The 18,152-nt window shown below is 40.8% G+C and overlaps 2 protein-coding genes across 3 annotated transcripts in view; one reads left to right on the top strand and one right to left on the bottom strand.

The window, feature by feature from the left end:
* LOC118334417 (AT-rich interactive domain-containing protein 5B-like) overlaps window positions 1-8,436 on the top strand; it is a 23,645-nt gene extending 15,209 nt beyond the window's left edge. The window contains exons 4-9 of the mRNA XM_035670324.1: window positions 2,376-2,530; window positions 2,647-2,878; window positions 3,041-3,093; window positions 3,575-3,672; window positions 4,799-4,961; window positions 6,185-8,436. Coding sequence (XP_035526217.1) covers window positions 2,376-2,530; window positions 2,647-2,878; window positions 3,041-3,093; window positions 3,575-3,672; window positions 4,799-4,961; window positions 6,185-8,206 — 2,723 coding nt within the window. The 3' untranslated portion in view covers window positions 8,207-8,436. The remainder of the gene's footprint in view (window positions 1-2,375; window positions 2,531-2,646; window positions 2,879-3,040; window positions 3,094-3,574; window positions 3,673-4,798; window positions 4,962-6,184) is intronic.
* Window positions 8,437-9,156: 720 nt separating this feature from the next.
* Window positions 9,157-13,741, bottom strand: LOC118330661 (zinc finger protein 569-like). Of its 2 annotated transcripts, none has more exons than XM_035665303.1 (3): window positions 13,421-13,741; window positions 11,988-12,370; window positions 9,157-10,918 (listed from the first exon to the last, which is right to left on the bottom strand). In XM_035665303.1, the coding sequence occupies exons 2-3, from the start codon at window positions 12,172-12,174 to the stop codon at window positions 9,624-9,626; spliced, it is 1,482 nt and encodes a 493-aa protein (XP_035521196.1). In that variant the 5' UTR covers window positions 12,175-12,370; window positions 13,421-13,741; the 3' UTR covers window positions 9,157-9,623. The 2 variants fall into 2 exon arrangements, with proteins under 2 accessions (XP_035521196.1, XP_035521205.1); XM_035665312.1 differs by having other exon boundaries at window positions 11,988-12,317.
* Between the last annotated feature and the right edge of the window lie 4,411 nt (window positions 13,742-18,152).

The following is an 18,152-nucleotide window of genomic DNA, read 5'->3' as shown; positions in this document are numbered from 1 at the left end:
CAGAACAAAAAATAAATTCGTTCTCCTTCTCCAACTCTGTTGCATTAAGTGCCCAATTCTGATAGGGGAAACGTACTTTCCAACTTAATTTTTTTTAGGACCTTGTACTTCCCAGATTCTGGAACATTTTTCTTACAAAGGGAAACTTCAGCAAATGTGTTCCTTTTTTCCTTTTTGGGCCCTTTTTCCCCTCCAAGGGAAATTACTCCCGTTTTTATACCCTACAAACTCTGCGAAAAAGAAACCTAATTGAATTTGCTCGAAAGTGCCATTCCCTGCCATTATTGAATCCAAAGACTCCCTGCCCAAAAATGTCTACTCTTTATTGGTACGAGAAGGCCTATTTTATAACAAATCAAATGAACAGATTTACAGCTTTGTCCCTGAAAAAAAAAGAAAGAAAGAAGCTTTATTTTTGTGAAAGGTCTGGTCCACTTCCTTCTTAAAGTTTATTTTTTTTAATTTGGCCTTTATTGCTTTAATTGATTAGTGACAGCCCAAAGATAGACATGAAAAAGGGGAAAAGAAAAGGAGAGAGGGGATGACCACACAGCAAAAAAGGGCGCCAAGGTCCACATTTCGAACCCGGCCGCTTGCAGCAACTCCGGTAACATGGGTTTTCCAGCTTTTTTCTACGACCTGAGCCCTACCGGGTTTTGCCCTGGGTCCACTCTTTCTATATTAATTTCCAGCTGAATTCCTTGAAAAACAAAATACTCTAGGCGCCAGTGGAGAAACCCCTCCAAGAGCCCATTTCCTGCGACCCAATCCGAAATTAATATGCTACTTTGATGACTGAAAATTAACCTCCTAAAAAACATTTTTTTTTTGAATGTATTCTTGCATTTAATTTGTTTCTTCTTGTTAATTAATCTTTTTTAATGTGTTTTCTTTCCCATTTTGTTTTTCCTGTTTATTTTACTAACTCATTCACATAACACATTCACCACACGTGCACGCCAGTTGGGAGCCAAATTTTTGGGGGGTGTTCCCAAGTATCCCTTTTTGCTCAAAGGGATAATTCCAACAATGGTTGGTTGGAACCAAAGTTACACACTCTCAGCCCCGGTTTTTTTGCAGCCACCAAAAAAGACCTCTCCCACGATCAAGCTGCCAAAATCTGCAAGAGGTTTTTTAACAGCCCCGGAAGATGGCATATAATTTTAAACTTCCACAAACCCAAAGCTTTAATATCTTTAGGCCTACCTTTTTTAGGAAAAAAATTCGGAACAAACCGACAATTTTTTTCTATATAAAGATCGCTCATTAAAAAACGAAAAAACTTCTCAATAATACCCACAATATAAGCAGTGGAAAAGCAGACAGGTCCATTGAGAAAATTGAAATGGAAAAAGGTTCAAACACACTAAAATACAACTAAAATAGAAACATTTACTGGAATTATTAATCAGACATTTCTCAAACCAATCAAAAGATTAAACAAACAAAAAACATTGCCCTAGAAAAACTAACCAACACAAAGGCAAAATTGACCTCTTTTTTGGTTTTTTTTTTTAACTGTTTGCGGAACAGGTGTGATATGCAGCCTGTGGAGAATCTTGTACTCAGTCTCCCTCAGTCTTTTACATGTAAACGTGGATTCTATTTACGAGAAATATTTGGCAATTCATATGTGTCATAGGAGCGAAGAAGTGAATAAAATGATGATAAAAAAGGTTTTAGAGTTTGGCGCACCAGTATAAATCTTTCTCCATCACTATAAGGGAGGTTAACAAAAAAAGAGGTAACCTGAAAAGATCTAAAATGTCTCATTTGCAAATAACCAAAGAAATGCTGCTTCGGGTAGATTATGGTATCGCTGTAGGTATTTTTTGACTAATGTGCAGATTGGGGCAAAGTTAAGTTTCCATAGATCCTTCAGATCTGGGGGTAATTTTTATTTTGATTTGAGGTGTCTAGCCCCATTCTTATCTATGAGAGAGGGGATTACATTTGGGAGTTTTACTGCGAGCATGGCAAGCATGTTACCGGCCAGGTTTATTGCCTGTTTGGCAAAATTAATTTGTGTCTCTGCTTTTGTGGTGACTAACAGATCTAAAGCAGATATCTATTGTGGAATTGATTGAATTGAGTCTCCAGATTGTGTATTGTTTTTTCTAGATCCAGTTGTCTCTTAAGGGCATCTCTTTTCTGCTCTGGCGTATAAGATATAATAGTCCCACATATGCAAGCCTTTGCAGTTTCCCACAAGATAGAAGGGCTTATATCAGGAGTTTTCTTTTTGTCATTTGCAACTCCTGTACAATATTTTACATGCAAACAAGGAACATTTTAAGCCACCTGCTGCCAGAGCTTCCACTGCCAATCTTTAACAAAAATGATTGATTGATTATTGTCTTTTTCTCTGTCCTTAGCTCCCAACCTGAAGGGCCGTCCCCGGAAAAAGAAGCTATCCAACTCTTTGTTTCGTGACTCTCAAAGTCAAAAGGAGTTAGAGGTTAAAGGTCACTGTCAAACATCACTTTTTTCCAAAGACACTGACGCAACAGCAGGAGGAACCACAGTCAAGGTACAAATTCAAGTATTTTCTGGAGTAGTAACTAGTAATTGCATTCTTAATTTGTGCATTTTTTGATAGAGACATATGTACACTCATTTCTCTGTCCTGCACTTTTTTTCTTCCAGTCAACAGCAGACAAAGCAGGCTTATCCAAACCCAGAGGCAGCATTGATGGCAGTAACAGGATCAATCACAGTAGCCAGACCACAACACTCGCTCTGTCAGATGAGAGAAGAGGAAGAGGACGAGGGGTGGAGTACAGAGCGGAGGAGCAGGCTTTCCTGGTCTCTCTCTATAAATATATGAAGGAGAGGAAGACACCAATTGACAGGATCCCCTATCTGGGCTTCAAACAGAGTAAAAGACCTCATGTATTACAAGTAATAAACTGGAATTTTACTTTAAAAACAAAGGAAAAAGATAGACTTGTTAACGTGGAAATCACTGATAGTAACACATCTTTGTGTGGATATTATTTATTCATATATGTGTCTTGTTCCTTTTGTGTCTGTGTGATAGTAAACCTCTGGACCATGTTCCAAGCTGCACAGAAGCTGGGAGGATATGAACTGGTGAGTTTTACAGTTTTTCTTCTAGTTTACAGGGGGCAATCATCTGACATGTAGTAACCGAGTGTAAAACTATCATAACAATCTCATATTCCAGATAAACAGGATTTGAGGAGAGAAATGGTCAACGCAGTAACATAATCTGGATCCATATTTGATCAGCACTGCCTAGTTTGACAGTTTGTTCTGAGTTTGGTGCATTGAGCTGGACGGACTCACAGAAAATGAGCTGTCAATCAAAAAGTAGCCGCGCCCTAAAGCATACCCTGCTTTATGGTCTATTTTACTGTAACTGGGACCATCATTTATTAAATGAACATCATGCTGTATGGAAGAAGACTGAACCTAGAGACCAGAAACTACAATAATCCCTCAATAAATTGTTGATAAATAGTTTATGATACAACAATTACAACTCATAAAACCTGGATTTAGGTTGCCTCATTAGAAAGTGGTAGCATTCTGTTTATTGTTGTCTGTGTAGATTACAGCTCATAGGCAGTGGAAGAACGTCTATGACGAACTGGGAGGAAACCCAGGCAGCACCAGTGCTGCAACTTGCACACGTCGACATTACGAAAGGTCAGTGTGTTCACTAATGTGTGCATTTCACTAAAGGACATTTCCAGCTGAATGGAGCTCTTTGTTAATAAGATGTACTCCTACATTTGATTTGTTCTGGCTGAGTTTTATTTTCACATAATAATCATAGAACATTTGTATTGTCCTCAGTGCAGAGCTTTGCCATGAAGTCTAATGCTGTTTCAGAAGCCATGCAGTGTGCCAAGAATAAAATAACTGTTTCAGTGCAGCTATTCATGTAGCAATTGATTCTCTAAAAACAGCTCTTCAGCTCTACCCTCTCTTAACTCGAGCACATCCTTAAAACACCAAACAGCTCAAAGTGTATTTCAACCCCAGAGGGCTCAGGTAAAGCTTGTACAGTGCCATAATGGATTAACAGACTTCAAGGGATGATTTCAGCAGTTATCCTTTAACCATTTCCCTAGTTTTTCCATTAGGACAGTTGACATTTATTTTTATTTTTACATTTCAAGCCTCCACACCTGACAGCCATGGCAGAATGCGTTATGTCTTTTTTCCATGAACATGATGTCTCAGGAACGCCTCAAGGGAAATTCCTTCAAATGAAGGATGAACTGATTAAATTTCAGTGGTCAAAGGTCATTATGACCTCATAAAACACGTTTTTGGCCATAATTCAAGAATTAATTTGCTAATTATGACAAAATTTCACACACATCTAATAGGATAAAATTACTAACTGATGAAATTTTCTATCCAAAAGGTCAAAGGTCAACTTCATTGTGACCTCACAATGTCCTGGAAGAACCCATTGTTTTTTTTAGGTGGCACAAGTGGGGCACTGACTTATGCAGGGGTGGCATGAAGTATGTGTCAGAGCTTTCCCATTATTCCCTTATGCCATTCCAATACACTCTAGGGACCCCAGTATGAAATATTCAAATACACTAGGCAAAAATATATTTATACTACATTCAAAAAACTGCATGCGATTAGCATTAAGTGGTCATGTCTGCAAAGAGGAGATTTGTGGGTACCTATAGAACTAGGGATGTCCTGATCCGATCAACAATCAGTTACAGTTTGCAGTAGTTTTTATCTATCTATCTATCTTTTACCTATTGAAATATTTGTGAAAGATTTGTGATCATCTCTTCTCCAGACTCATTCTGCCCTATGAGAGGTTCATCAGAGGTAAGGAGGACAAGACCGTCAAACCCAGGAAACAGGAGGCGGGCTCAGACAAAGAATCATCCAATAGTGTCTGTACCCCCATCCTGAAGACCAAGCCATGTCCTGATAAGAATGAGGATCACAGCAGACTAGTGAGTCTCTCTTAGTTATCTGTCAGTTCACCCGTCATTTCATTGTCTTTGCTGTAAGCTGATAACATGTGCATCAGAACATGCATACACAGATAAGAACATAACCTCAGGCCCTAGAAAGTCCATTAATCTAACATACAAGCTTCCTTTCTACCACTAAATGTCTCATTTTATTTTCAAACAAGTTGTTCCACAAAATAACCATTATGCCTGTCATTGCCTCTATACTACAGTAAAAGGCAATTAGTACAATTAAAGCAGCAGGAAATGTATATCAATTATGAAAATTATGAATTTATAACAAAAATCTGTCCCTGTTTCATTAACCTCTTTTTCTGATTCAAACACCAATTAAGCATAATTTAAGCATTTTGTAATTGCTTTGTCAAACAAAACTCCAAGGATGGAATACAGGACCAGTATGTAAGATTAAGTGGCATCTAACAGTGTAGTTACAAACTTAAACTCTCACTTCACCCTCCCCTTCCAAGCAGAGGAGGAACTACAGTGGCCACAAAACACGCAAACGCCCCTATCTACAGTCAGTGTTTACTGTAGAAACATAGCGGTTCAACATGGCGGACTCCATGGAAGGTGACCCTAACCCTAACCCTCCCTCTGTAGATAAAACAGCTCATTCTAAGGTAACAAAAACATTCCCATACTCAGGTGGTTATACACTAATATAAAAACAAGAAGTCATTACCAAGCTGCTGAGCTGCAGATGTCATCATTATTTTGTGATCATAACGTTCATTACGTAAAACTTAAATTAAAAAAAATATTAAAATAAAATTAATAATATAAATGAATTATTTAAAAAGTGTTGTTACTAGATGTTATGCAGTCTACACTAGTTTGAATGCTTTTTTACTCCTGGTGAGCTCCTCAAGCGCTAATAATAAATAATAATAAATTCCTATTTTCAGGTGATTATACACTAATGAAATCATACCTATGAATATTATATTTCATTTCTGACAATAGATAATCCTAAATGTTACACACTGAACCTTTTAGTGAGTGAGTAAAAGATATAGTTGTGTACCTACAGTATTCTTTACAAGCAAGCCAAGATAAGTAAGGTTACTCGTTCTCTCCCTTTTTTGTAGCCACATTAAGCACTTTGCCCACATATTTTCTTATGTCTCATTTACAGATTTTCTGTATTTCCAAATTCATTTGTTTTTCTTGTCTGCCTCCCTCTTTTCACTTAGCAGGAGTTGATGGAACAGAATTCTCAACTGAAACTTGAACCCCAAATCTGCATAACCCGTTTGGATCCCCTACAGCCTTCACATAGTTTGGGAAAAAGAGGAAGGCCAACACAGGATTGTCAGATTGAAACCGAGATCCAGCTGATGCTGGAACAGGAAGATAAGGTGAAGAGGAAGAGGAGGTATAGTGGGTGTGACCCCTCCTACCTGAAAACTTCTCCAGTGACAAAGGACAACAAGAGTGTATTTCCACTTGCTGCTCCAAAGATTTTCAACCATGCCCACTCAGCGGTGGACCTGTGGCAGCATCAGCAAGTACCATTACAGGATCAGGGCCATATTGGGAAACCAAGAAACCTGAAATCTCCAACAATCCCGGAACCCCCCAGTGAACAAGCCGAACTACCAAGGACAGAGGACACTTCTTCAGGCTTCACAACTCTCTTTGACTCCTCTGGGGTTAGCAATGCGATTATGTCTCCACTGGCCAAGAAAATCCACTGTCGTTCCAACTTTGACCAGCCCCCTCCACTCATTAACTCAAGTTTAACCAGTTGTATAACGGAAGAGGCAGCAGAGCGACCAGCTGTAGGCGCAGATTCCTCAGTGGTGGAACTCAGTCGCCCTTCTGTGATACAGCATGTGCAAAGTTTCAAAGTCGAGAAAGATAGAGCAACAGAGATTAAAGCAAGCACACCTCCTCCTTTATATTCTCACGGACATTTCCATCATGTGCTCCCTTCTCTCTACCATCAAAAACAGCCTCGGTGTCCGTTATCACCTCTGGTCACTCCTAAAATGCCCAAATCCAGCTGGACACCTCAAGGCTTCCACAAGGACCTCTCCTCATCCTGGTCACAGCCTCATCATTGGCACAGGGCAGCTGATAAAGGTGATGGGGTGATTGATGCTGAGTTAGTTCATGATGGATCTAAACAGCCTCATGAGCAGGGAGCTACTCTCTCAAAAGACCCCGCTAGCTTGGTGGGATTCCTTCAGTCTGCTGATGATTCAAAGTACTCCGCCCATTCTGATCTGGAAAAATACTGCAATCCAAGAACAACAGCATTTAATGAGCAACCCACAGATCTAAGTCTCCCAAAGTCCTCTCCTAAACCACTTACCCATTCCTACACTGCCTGTCCCCTCAAGTGTTCTGCAAGGTATCAGGAGAGTACCCCAATGCTCTCTCAGAATGGACTCGCAGCCATCAATATTGCACATTACTCTATAGCAAGGCAAGTTCCCCCAGTCCTGGTGGCTCCTGCAAACACATGCAGTCCCAGACAACACCCAGCAGTTGAACCCTTTACTAGAGCCACTGAGGAAGCAGTGAATGGTACAGTCCACAATGGAGGAGGAGTAAAGAAACAGAAAGCAGGAGACGAGGGAGAGCAAAAACAATTTGAAACGGCACTTTACAACAAATTGCTGCACAATATCTGTGGTGCACGACCCTTCAACGAGCTTGGAAACCACATCTCAAAGAGGAGGAGGCAAGCTGTTACACCTGCTCCTAAAGACCTCCTTTCCTTATCTCCTTCTAGTAAGATCGAGACACCCAAGGAATTGGATAATAGTTTTGGGCGAGAAAATGGAACCTATTTCTCAAATGTCCGACACCCAGCTAGCGGGAAAATGCAACCTATTTCTCAAATCCCCGACACCCTTATACCCGCAAGAACCCTTGCACTCACTCAGGTTCAGGACCTATGCAGGAACACCTTGAGCATTCCCTATGCTATGGACCAACCGCACTCTTCGGACTCACACCTCCAAAACCCACGTCAATACCTGAAAACTCAATCAACTGACTTTGTTTCCCCATTGGTCCCACCCATTGCCATCTATCCTTCGATCATACCAAGGCAGCTATTGGATCAGGCAGCTGCCAGTCCGATACACATCTACCAACAGACATACGGGAATGTGATTCACCATCGGCTGTATTCAGTGTCAGTCAACCCACAGCCCACCTCCAGCCAGCCGCACTTAAACTCAGTTCAGCCAAGCACCAAGCTGCCATAAGGCTGTGGCACTGGGCATTACTCTCTCTCGTTACTCAGGTCTAATTGTTTCTGATCACTGTGAGCAACAGTAAGTGTGTGGAATACAATTTTACAATACTCATCTGGATCACATGGATATGTATAATGCAGAGTTAGATCCTGACTCTTCAGAGTTTTTATTTCACAGAAGGTTCATACGAGAACCTTACCTGTCTTGTCTTTGCCTTGTTACAACAGACAGAACATTTTACAACAAGTCTTTTTTCAGAGAAGACATTAAACATGTCAGAGTAGGAAAAGCACAGCTGTGAGTAATACATGTGATCACTGGTAAATTCCATTGCATTCTCAGGTTCCCTTGTATTGTGCATGTTGGCACTTCCAAACAGGAGGGAGACAGATTTAATAAAGGGGGTCCTGGTCTTTCAGTTGGGATGTTGTGTTTTGTCCCCAGTCTTGAAGGGCTTATGGATTCTGCAGACTACCAGATGTCACTGTGCTTGCTGTGTTCAACAAAACAAATGAAAGCTTCAAATCTTTTTTCCGCATATACAGGGAGAAAGCCTCAAAGCTTCATCCACCCAGCACGAGCTCGCTGTCGCCTGACACCTGAAAAGAACAGAGCCATTGTTAATGTCAGTAACACCTGTGCTTTTCCTACTGTGCCAGGTCAAAATGTCTGCTGTGAAAAAGGCCCGTCACCATGGCTGTATTTAGAGATTTTGTTATTTCATGTCACTTTTATAGAATGAGCACAGATTAGTGTGCTTAAGTGTAAATGTATGTTGCAATGGTTATTTACTTGTGGCAAACAAAATTATATAAGGTCATATCATGATTCTGCCAACATTATGGAATGAAACACAGGTCAAATGTAAAAAATGAAATTCTCCCAGAGCACCTAATATCAGTGTCACCAGCTTGTACACACAGTAGCTTTCCTTAGGATACACTGAGACAGAAGCTTGCTTTCACACAGTTTTGTATTTTATGTAAAAACACACATTCCTCACATATTTTCACAAAATCATATTATTATAAAACAACCAGATAATGTTATAACCTTATAATAAATAAAAATCTTTGAATACAATATAGGGATTTGTAAAATACAGGCCTCACAAAAATCATTTTTCCATTCTCCACAATTTCCCTACACAAACACATGCTTGTACAGGAAGGTTCTGCTACACTGGTTTCTTCTGGCAGCCAAGTTCTCTGCCATAAATATAATCTGAAGTAACATTTCCCACCCTATGATTCAGAAGTTAAAAACAGTCCGTCCCACTGTCAGCTGCTACTTGTTGAATTTCACTGTCAGTAATAACAGTGTGTGTTCAGAGTGAGCCTTGTCGAATACACAGTATCGGCTTCTCATGAACTGTACCAAAACTGCTACTGAGGTCTGACTGCCAGTCTTTGGACAAACCTGCCAACTATGAGTGGCTCTGCATGTGGCAGTCTAAAGACGCCTTCTGGCCAAAGCTGCAGCTGCACTCTTGGCACTGATACGGTTTCGCTCCTGTATGTTTCCTCATGTGGACCACCAGGTTGCCTTTCTGCGCGAACGATTTGTGACATTCTTGGCACTGATATGGTCTTTCTCCCGTGTGTATCCTCGTGTGATTGACCAGGTCCGACTTCTGACAGAAGTTCCTCCCACAGAACTGGCACTGATACGGTTTGTCCTCTGTGTGAATCTTTACGTGTCTTATTAAAGTCTTAGTGAGGGAGAAACATTTGGTGCAGCATGGACATTTGTAGGGTTTCTGTGCCGTTCCTGCTTCAAACTGAACTATGAGTTCGGTGGAATTTGCCGAAGGTCTTCTCGGAAGGATGTTTTTTACATTGAGGTGTTTGGGCTCTGTCTCGCCTTGATTCACTGAGAGGAGCGGCCGATCGTCTGTGGGGTCATCTGATACACCACCATCAGCTCCAGCCAACTCAGTTTTAATGTGATCGACTGGAACCACAGCCGGTGTGTCTTTATCTATGTCAGCGACGGTCTGGATCTGGTAAAGACAGAGGGGCTGCAGCGACTCCTGATCGAACTCATTTTTATCATACGGAGTGATAGTAAGAGGAAGAGGAAATGTATTAATGCCAGATTCATCCTGTCTGGAGTCTAGCTGTTCTTCGGTCCTACCAGCAGGTGTTACTGACCTGAGTGCATCCACCTTTTCACTAAAACACTGATATGGTTTCTCCTCAGTGTGTTTTTGTCTGTGAACAAGCAGACTGTCCCTCTGGTCAAAGCTTTTGTCACACTCTTGGCACTTGTATGGTCTGGCACCTTTGTGTGTCCTGGCGTGAATGATGAACTCAGACTTGTGGCAGAAGCTGCGCGCACAGAACTGGCACTGGTACGACGGTGATTTGTCATCTGGGTGCTTTTTGATGTGTCGCACCATAGTCTTTTTGGAAGAAAAGCCGCTCAGGCAAATGGGACATCTAAATGGTTTCTTTACTTTGAGAATTTTTAAAGGCGTGTTCAGGTCACACTCCTGCTTCACATCATCATCCTCAATATCAATCAGTATCTCCTGATCACTTGGATCGTTGCCACTGGCAGGAGAGGAGTCTGGACGAGTGCTGTTCATGTTGGGGCCGTCTTCTCTCAGCTCTGACCTGTTGTTTTCTGGTTCCCAGCATGCACTGAGGTTCACCCTGGCGGCAGGCAGCTGTTGACCAGACTGCAACCTCACATCTGTGGCAGACATCTGGAGAGTGTCTGAAGCAAATTAGAGGACAATATTTATTTCACAGATTTATGAGTTAGATTACGGTTTGAAGACTGGTTTGTAAAATGTAACTGAACCGCAACACATGCTGACGACAAACAGTGTGGAACCCACACACCAAACATCATGCAATTTTCACAAACACTTCCCAGATCGGCATACTGGCTCCTGTGTTTTAGCAAGTCTTTCTGTCTATGTGTGTGCTACAGGCATCAACTGAGACAGCACTTCGTACAGCCAGTGTACACATGGTTCTTTCCCTTGCTCTGCTATCTTTATGCTCCAGGTCTGTTCTTAATGGAGCAGCTTGCGTCTCTGTAACATGAAATTCACTGAATGTAAAGTGAATGTAAATGGCTGTATTTATTGCCGATTTAATAAATACATTTTTAAGGAAATACACAGCAAAAGTAGTAATTTGTGTGTTTGCAGTTAGAGAGCGAGGGAGGGAGGCAGCCTGTTAAACTCCATTCCTTGTCAGACAACTGAACTGAACTATGACGATAGCGACTAAATACTATGTTGAGCAGAAGTCATTAACAAGCTGCTGAGCTGTAGATGTAATAATTTTTCATGATCATTACATTGTCAAAAAAAAACTAAACTACAGGTTAAAAATAGGTTAAGATTAAAAAGTGATGTTACTTACTAGATGTTACTGGGTTACAGAAGATTCACTTGTTTTAGCATTTTGTATTTTTCAGTTTTCAGGCCTGCAGCTAACAATTATTTTCATTATTGATTAATTTGTTGATCATCTTCTCAATTAATCAAGTAGTTGTTTAAAGTCGCAACTCTTGTCTAAATGTGTGTTTTAGGCTTAAAGGACCCGCTCCCTCTGTAAATAAAAACAGCTCATTGTAACAAAAACACAATTCTTATTTTCAGGTGATTATACACTAATGGAAAGACACAATGAATATTTTATTCCACTTCTGACAATATATCCTCCTAAATGTTACACACTGGACTTTCAAAGCTCAGCTACTTCTGTGTTTTTTTAAATTAGATCCATGTCATGGTTTCCTTTTATAAAAAGCAAACTTGTAATAAACTGACCTTCACTATGTGACTTGGCAACATCCAGCAGTCTGCGGTGGCTGTCCACCACCCACTTTGAACAGGATATTTCCTCCTCATACTCTATAATGGTTCTCTCCACAATCCTGAAGATCTCCTGGGCGGCTGCAGACAGACACTCGCTGACGAGCGCCCTCAGCAGCTCCATCTTTGCCGTTTTCACCATGGTGAGGTGTTCTCCACAACCAGAGTCGGGGTATTCGTTTACGAAGCAGACATGAACCCTCCAGCCTCCTCGTCAATACTGCTCGCTCCACGGCTCCACCTGAACTTCCTGTGTCCTCAGATCCCGCCTTGCTCTGGCCATGTCTGCAAACACAACATCCTGCCGGCAGTGAGAACCAGGAGGATAAGCTGGAGACCTGGAGGATATTTAACGGTAATGTGATGGTTTACTCAGAAGAAAGAATGTTCATTCAGATCTTCTCAAGTGCCTTGATGTAGTGTCTGTTTTAAATGAGATATATTGAATTCTTTACGCAGAGAGCAGCAATATCAGATTCTCAATCATCTCGACCCAAAAAGGTAGCACTTGAATACTTTAATACTTCACTGGTACTTCAATGTACTAACAGTAGAGGAACTGAGGAGCTTCTGAACATTGTTTAAATAATGCAAGGGAGATGATTTGTTCTTTATTGATTAGCTGATGAACAACAACTTTGATAATCATGTAAAAATGTTTCGTTCAATCTTCTCAAATATTCTGTTTTGCTGCTTTTGTTCGTCTCCTACGACAGTAAAGAGAATATCTTTGGGGGTTTAGACTTTTGCTCAGTTCAAACAAGCAATGAGAAGACATTACTTTACCGTTAATGAATAAAATGAAGTGATAGAAATTGGTCTGACTGCACAGGACAGGTGGCTGTAGTGTGCTAAAATAAGAAGTAGTGCAGTGCCGACGATATAGTAATTATTATTAGATATTGTGAGATGACTCACTATTAATGGGGATTATCATTTTTTTTCATTACACATTTAATTTCCACTGAAAGAAATCCAAATCATAATGATGTGACATTTTCTGGGGTCTGTACCAAACAAATACGTTAATATACATATGGTTCACGTTGTTACACGTTACACTGAGAGAGTGCTGATTCTATTGCTTGTTTAGTTTTACTTCTAGATTCTGAATCATTTCTCAGGAGGCAGCTAACCGTGTGTGTGCCGCTTTAACGGGAGTGCTATCAGACATCCATGCTGTAGAACTATGTAACGTTACGTTTATCGGCTAGAAAACGATAAAGTGGAAGAACTTTTAATGAAGTTCGGCGTAGTTAGCCGCTCACACCATTTGTAGCTACATGTCGGAGATACACACATTGCTAGTTTTAACGAAACATAAGGTGAACCAAACTGAGCTGTTCCCATCCTGTCAACCACAACAACGGCTGAATTAAAGTGCGTACCCTGCTGACACTGACACTCTTCTTCTTTTCTTCTTCTTCTTTTCTTCTTCTTCTTGTAGCGGAGTCAGCTTTAGCTTTAGGAAGGCTAGCTAGCTAGCTGAGTTGCCAGTTCACACAGTCAATAGTTCATACTAACGTTAGCTTGTGAGAAACTCACAATGCTGACTAGAGAACACAAGCTTTGGACTTAGACTTTAACTTTATTAAGGTGCATTCCCGGCTGGCCAGACATTAAAGGCTCCACAGCTAGCTAGCTAGCGCTACGTTACGTTACACAGTGTCCAGGGTCAAGTTAAGTCATTATGCTAAAACATAGCGGCTGCTCTTTCTTCTTCGGGTATTAATGACGGTTGGCAAACCATTACCGCTACCTGCTGGACTGGAATAAAAATGATGAATGAATAAATAAATGACTAAATTCTCTCTATTATTCCAGTTATATTTAAATAATTCAACGATTATGTACTTGACTACATGTTCTTGTATATTGTAAACACAGTCTTCCAGTGTTAACGTACATAAGTCCAAGTATTCCTGTCGAGTTTAGCCTATATGACCCTTTATGATTGTTTTAACTTCTGTTTTACTTGTGTATCAATTTGCTGTTGTTTTATTGGTTGTTTTGCCAATATATCCACCTTCTTCTCATTTCCAAGTTCCACCCCTACATGAGCAGGAACCCAAAGGAAAGACACATCCAGTCCCCTATAATGTATAGGCTATTTATAAAATAAAGAACACTAGAGCAGGCTAAAGTTCACATTTATAAAAAGAAGAGAGATTGAAAGTGTAGATTTTATAAAACATTAGTCTGGGACTGTCTGCCGCCCTTCTGCAGCAACACGTCTTGGTTCTCCTCAGAATGTAGCAAGGGCTGGGTGGATTCAGACCGTAGAAAAATGGCCTGTTTGGGAGCTTGGTGTCTGACCGTCCTGATTGCGTTCACCTCTGTTTTTTATTGAGTAAATTAGTTCTTTTTGTGTGTAATCCATGTGTTTTCCCTCCTTCAGTTGTCATTTCATCCTGGTTTTGTCCCTGGCTACTTTTTTCCCCTGTGTTGCCTTGTTGGATTTTTCACTTTTGCTTTTCTTGGACTGGTATCTGTTTATCTGCACCTGCCAGTAAGTTGTAATAAACTGAACTCACTGAGGCCATCCTGCTGCCAGTGCTGTCTTGCATTTGGCTCCAATCGTGCCAAAAAGTGCAAAAGTGCATTTAATGGGTTGTATTAGCCCTTTCAATGTATTTCTACTACAAAAGTAGTAAAAATACAAGTGTAGTACATAAGACTGGGTGAGCAGCTGCTGGCTGCAAAAAAAACATATAGGAACAATTAGGAGCGATGCATCAGAGGATCTCAGGGAGCAGGAATGGACGTAGGTCAATGGAGTCTTTGTGCATTCGAGTTCATGTACGTGTATTGTGCACCAGAGGGTGCCATTTACCTTCCATAGTTTTTGTCCTTTTTGTCCATTTTCACACCCTCTCTCCAGCATCTGAGATTACTCTTTGTTCCACACAACAACTATCTGATAACTCCCAAATTTTGTTTAAATACACCCCAATTAAACAGAGTAATTAATAAAAAGTTAGGGTGTATTCAGGGCTGCGGTGTCCAGTGGCAATACTTAGTAGAAATCAGCCGAAAAATGATCAGTAATGAAGCCATAAATTAAATAACTCTGGTGGATGCTTATTTTCCAGGCCATGTGCATGTGAGCACTAAACTACTGTGCAACAGGAGTAATGAGAGTGATTTGTGAAGTGGAGAACACAGGGCTGCTGCTCCTGCCCGTTCCTGTTGTTGTGGGGTGGGAGTTTCCAGCTATACAGCTCAGGGGAAGCACCACAGGATGTCCTTTTCCTCATTCCTCAAGGATAGAATGACTCTGTGCATGTGTGTGTTACTGTGTTTTTATGATGGTTAACATGTTTCAGTATTATGCGATTTCTGTCAGTTGCTTTTATTTTGGTGCAGAGTGATGGGTCCACACACTGTAATAAAAATCAGATGTAGTCCAGTCAGTATTAACTACCATGTGTATAATTGATATAATATAGTGTGATTGATAACATAGTTAGTTCAACTCATCAAGAAATAAATGAAATTCTTTAACTTTTTTATTTGATTTTTATTTGTAGTAGCAGCCGTGATATTGTGGTATTCTGGGTTTTATTATAGCCATGGTCTAAATCAGTGATTCCATGAGTCCAGGAACACCCATGGGATCCACGACATTCTGCCAAGGGGTCTGTGTACATTTTCATGTTGTTTTTTCTTTCTTGCATGTTTATTTGTTTCTCATGAAAAATACTAAAGCCAATCAGGGCCAAGAAAGATAGAAATATACTTTGGGTTGAAGTCTAGTTGATTGTTGTTTTATTCCCAGGTTTGCACGGTTCAGCCAATGGTTTATTGTTTCATATTCATTGATATTAAAAATTGGGTATTCTATGTTGACATAGTGTAAATATTTCAATACATGTCTAATATCTTTCTAATACATATCTCTTGTGTTGATGATCATTCCAGTTTGTTATAACCAAGATTCTTGTTAATGTCATTTAACAGACACAGATTTCATTGTCTCTCACCAAATTGGGCCCTTTTTTTTTCTTTGACGATGCAGCACAAAGTTAAAACTTTGGTGTGCAAGAAACCATAGAAACTCAAGGCTTTAACTACCTGCTTTGTTTTGTCTGTCCCTGATGAGAATCAAAATACTGCAAAAATTATAAATTACATTTACAAATTAAGCAGGGTTATTGCACTTCAAACTTAAATGTACAGTCTGAGGGAAAGGTTTCAAACTCAAGGGGCAGGGGATGGTTTATACAGTCCAGTATGGTCTTGCAGAGAAGATAGCCATCAGGGGGTTCTGTGGGATACCGGTCACCTTCCCAAGCCACCCTTAACGTGTGTTCAGCGATTTTTTTATGTCTTATATTTAGGTTGCGGTACCATCAATCACAAAGAAAGTAAGAACAGATTCAATAAAAGACTTTCCTTCATTTTCCCATCCACATAAACTTCAAGGAAATGTAACTTCTTTCGGAAGTAGAAACGTTGCTGTGCCTTCTGACAGACTGCATCAAGTTATTATTGATGACTATTCTTAAGATATTTATACTGTTTGATAAATTAAATGCCAGTTCTTTTGATGAAGGTCTGAGATTGTGGGTGGGATGATTTCCTCCTGAAATCAATGACCATATCCTTGGTCTTTGTGGTATTTTAATTTTAGAAAGGTCAGTGCTTGAATTGGACCAAAAAGGGTGCCCAATTCAGCACAACCCGAACCCTGAACCTAATTCTTTTGCCGTTTTTCATTCGGACACTGAGAAAGGCCTTGTCACGCTATTTAACAAAGTCATCTACGACCGGCCTGTGCTCAGGGTCATCTTTTTGGAGAAGGCTGATGATTACTTGTGCGAACAATAGAAAATGTAATGAATGTAAATTCAGACTTGGTGTGCAAATACTTTTATTTTTGTAGTTTTTGTAGTCCCCTAACCCTAACCCTATAATGTTAATGTGCTCACCAAGTTAATATCAGATATCTGGCAATAATAAAGAGAAGTCAGACAAGACAGACCTTCCATGTGTTGCTATTGTGCATGTTGGCTCACTGGAAAGGCTCTGCTACACTAACACTACACTTGGTAACACCTGTGTTTACCCTGTTATTTCATGTCAAAATGGCTGCTGTGAAAAAGGTCTATAATCGCATAACAGTGGTGGATGGAACTAGCATTCATTCACTTTTCTGATTTACTTGAAATTTGGTTTAAAATTTGTGTGGCACAGCTTATATGAATTGGTGCAACTTTAAAAATTATAATTTACCTCTTAAGGGTGGGACCTACAGTATATGACAATAAATTCCTTTCTGTGTTTCACTTTGCAGCTGGGACTCGACTGGTAGTACCCCTGCTCCATTGACAGTTTACTAACACCGCTCATCAATGGGAGTGTATGGAGCTCATAGTAAAGCAGTATGAAGGAATGAGTGTGACAGCTGCTGGGGGAATCCTACTACACCATCAGGTCACATGGTACACACATACTCTATCCCTCTGATCCCTCTACCCTCCCCTCTGTCTCTCACCAACGCTGTATGTACAGTGAGGGAGGAGGGTTTTAGAGGAAGGGGGAGGAGGGGGAGCAGCTGAGAGGGAGAGAGAGCAGAGCAAGAGAGAGGAGGAGGAAAAGGAGAGGCAGCGAGCGGCGTGAGCCCAGATTACAACCAACCAGATACTGAAGCAGGGAAGACAGAAGCGTGTAGGACAGAAATAAAGGGATACGAGCTCCTCTGACATATTATCTCCTTCTGTGTCAGTTGAAAAGAAACAGGGGATTACACACAGGTTGTGGACAGGAAGAGGGAAGGAGAGTGAGGAGAAGGGGGAAGAAAAAGAAAGAGAAGTGCTGTGTTTTCAAGAGTGATCGTGTCAGAGGACAGTGCTGTCACAGAGAAGGAGGAGGAGGAGGTGGTGTGTGTGAGCGTGTGGGTTTGAAACACACCGGGGACACGAGTGACACAACATTGAAGCTGTGTGTGTTTGTGTGAAGTGAACTCCCACCACACCCCTTCATCATCAAAACCACAACATCATCTGCCGAGAACCAACCTGAGGTTTCACAAGCCATGCTGAGGACCAGGAGCCAGCCCAAGTCCTGTTGAACGCCATGGCCCAGGTGAGGAGAGGCGCTCTCTCACACACACACACA

The sequence above is a fragment of the Morone saxatilis genome, unplaced genomic scaffold, assembly GCF_004916995.1.
Source record: "Morone saxatilis isolate NCDOM2014 unplaced genomic scaffold, NCSU_SB_2.0 Contig1, whole genome shotgun sequence".
Lineage (NCBI taxonomy): Eukaryota > Metazoa > Chordata > Actinopteri > Moronidae > Morone > Morone saxatilis.
The sequence above is the reverse complement of the archived record's forward strand: the minus strand, read 5'-3'. Positions and strand labels throughout refer to the sequence as shown.

Excerpts from the sequence above, each read along its gene's own strand:
- LOC118330661 (XM_035665303.1), bottom strand. The coding sequence starts at position 12,174 with ATGGTGAAAACGGCAAAGATGGAGCTGCTGAGGGCGCTCGTCAGCGAG. Across the intron at positions 10,919-11,987 it reads TGCCAAGTCACATAGTGAAG|ACACTCTCCAGATGTCTGCC; the intron begins GTCAGTTTATTA and ends AATTTGCTTCAG.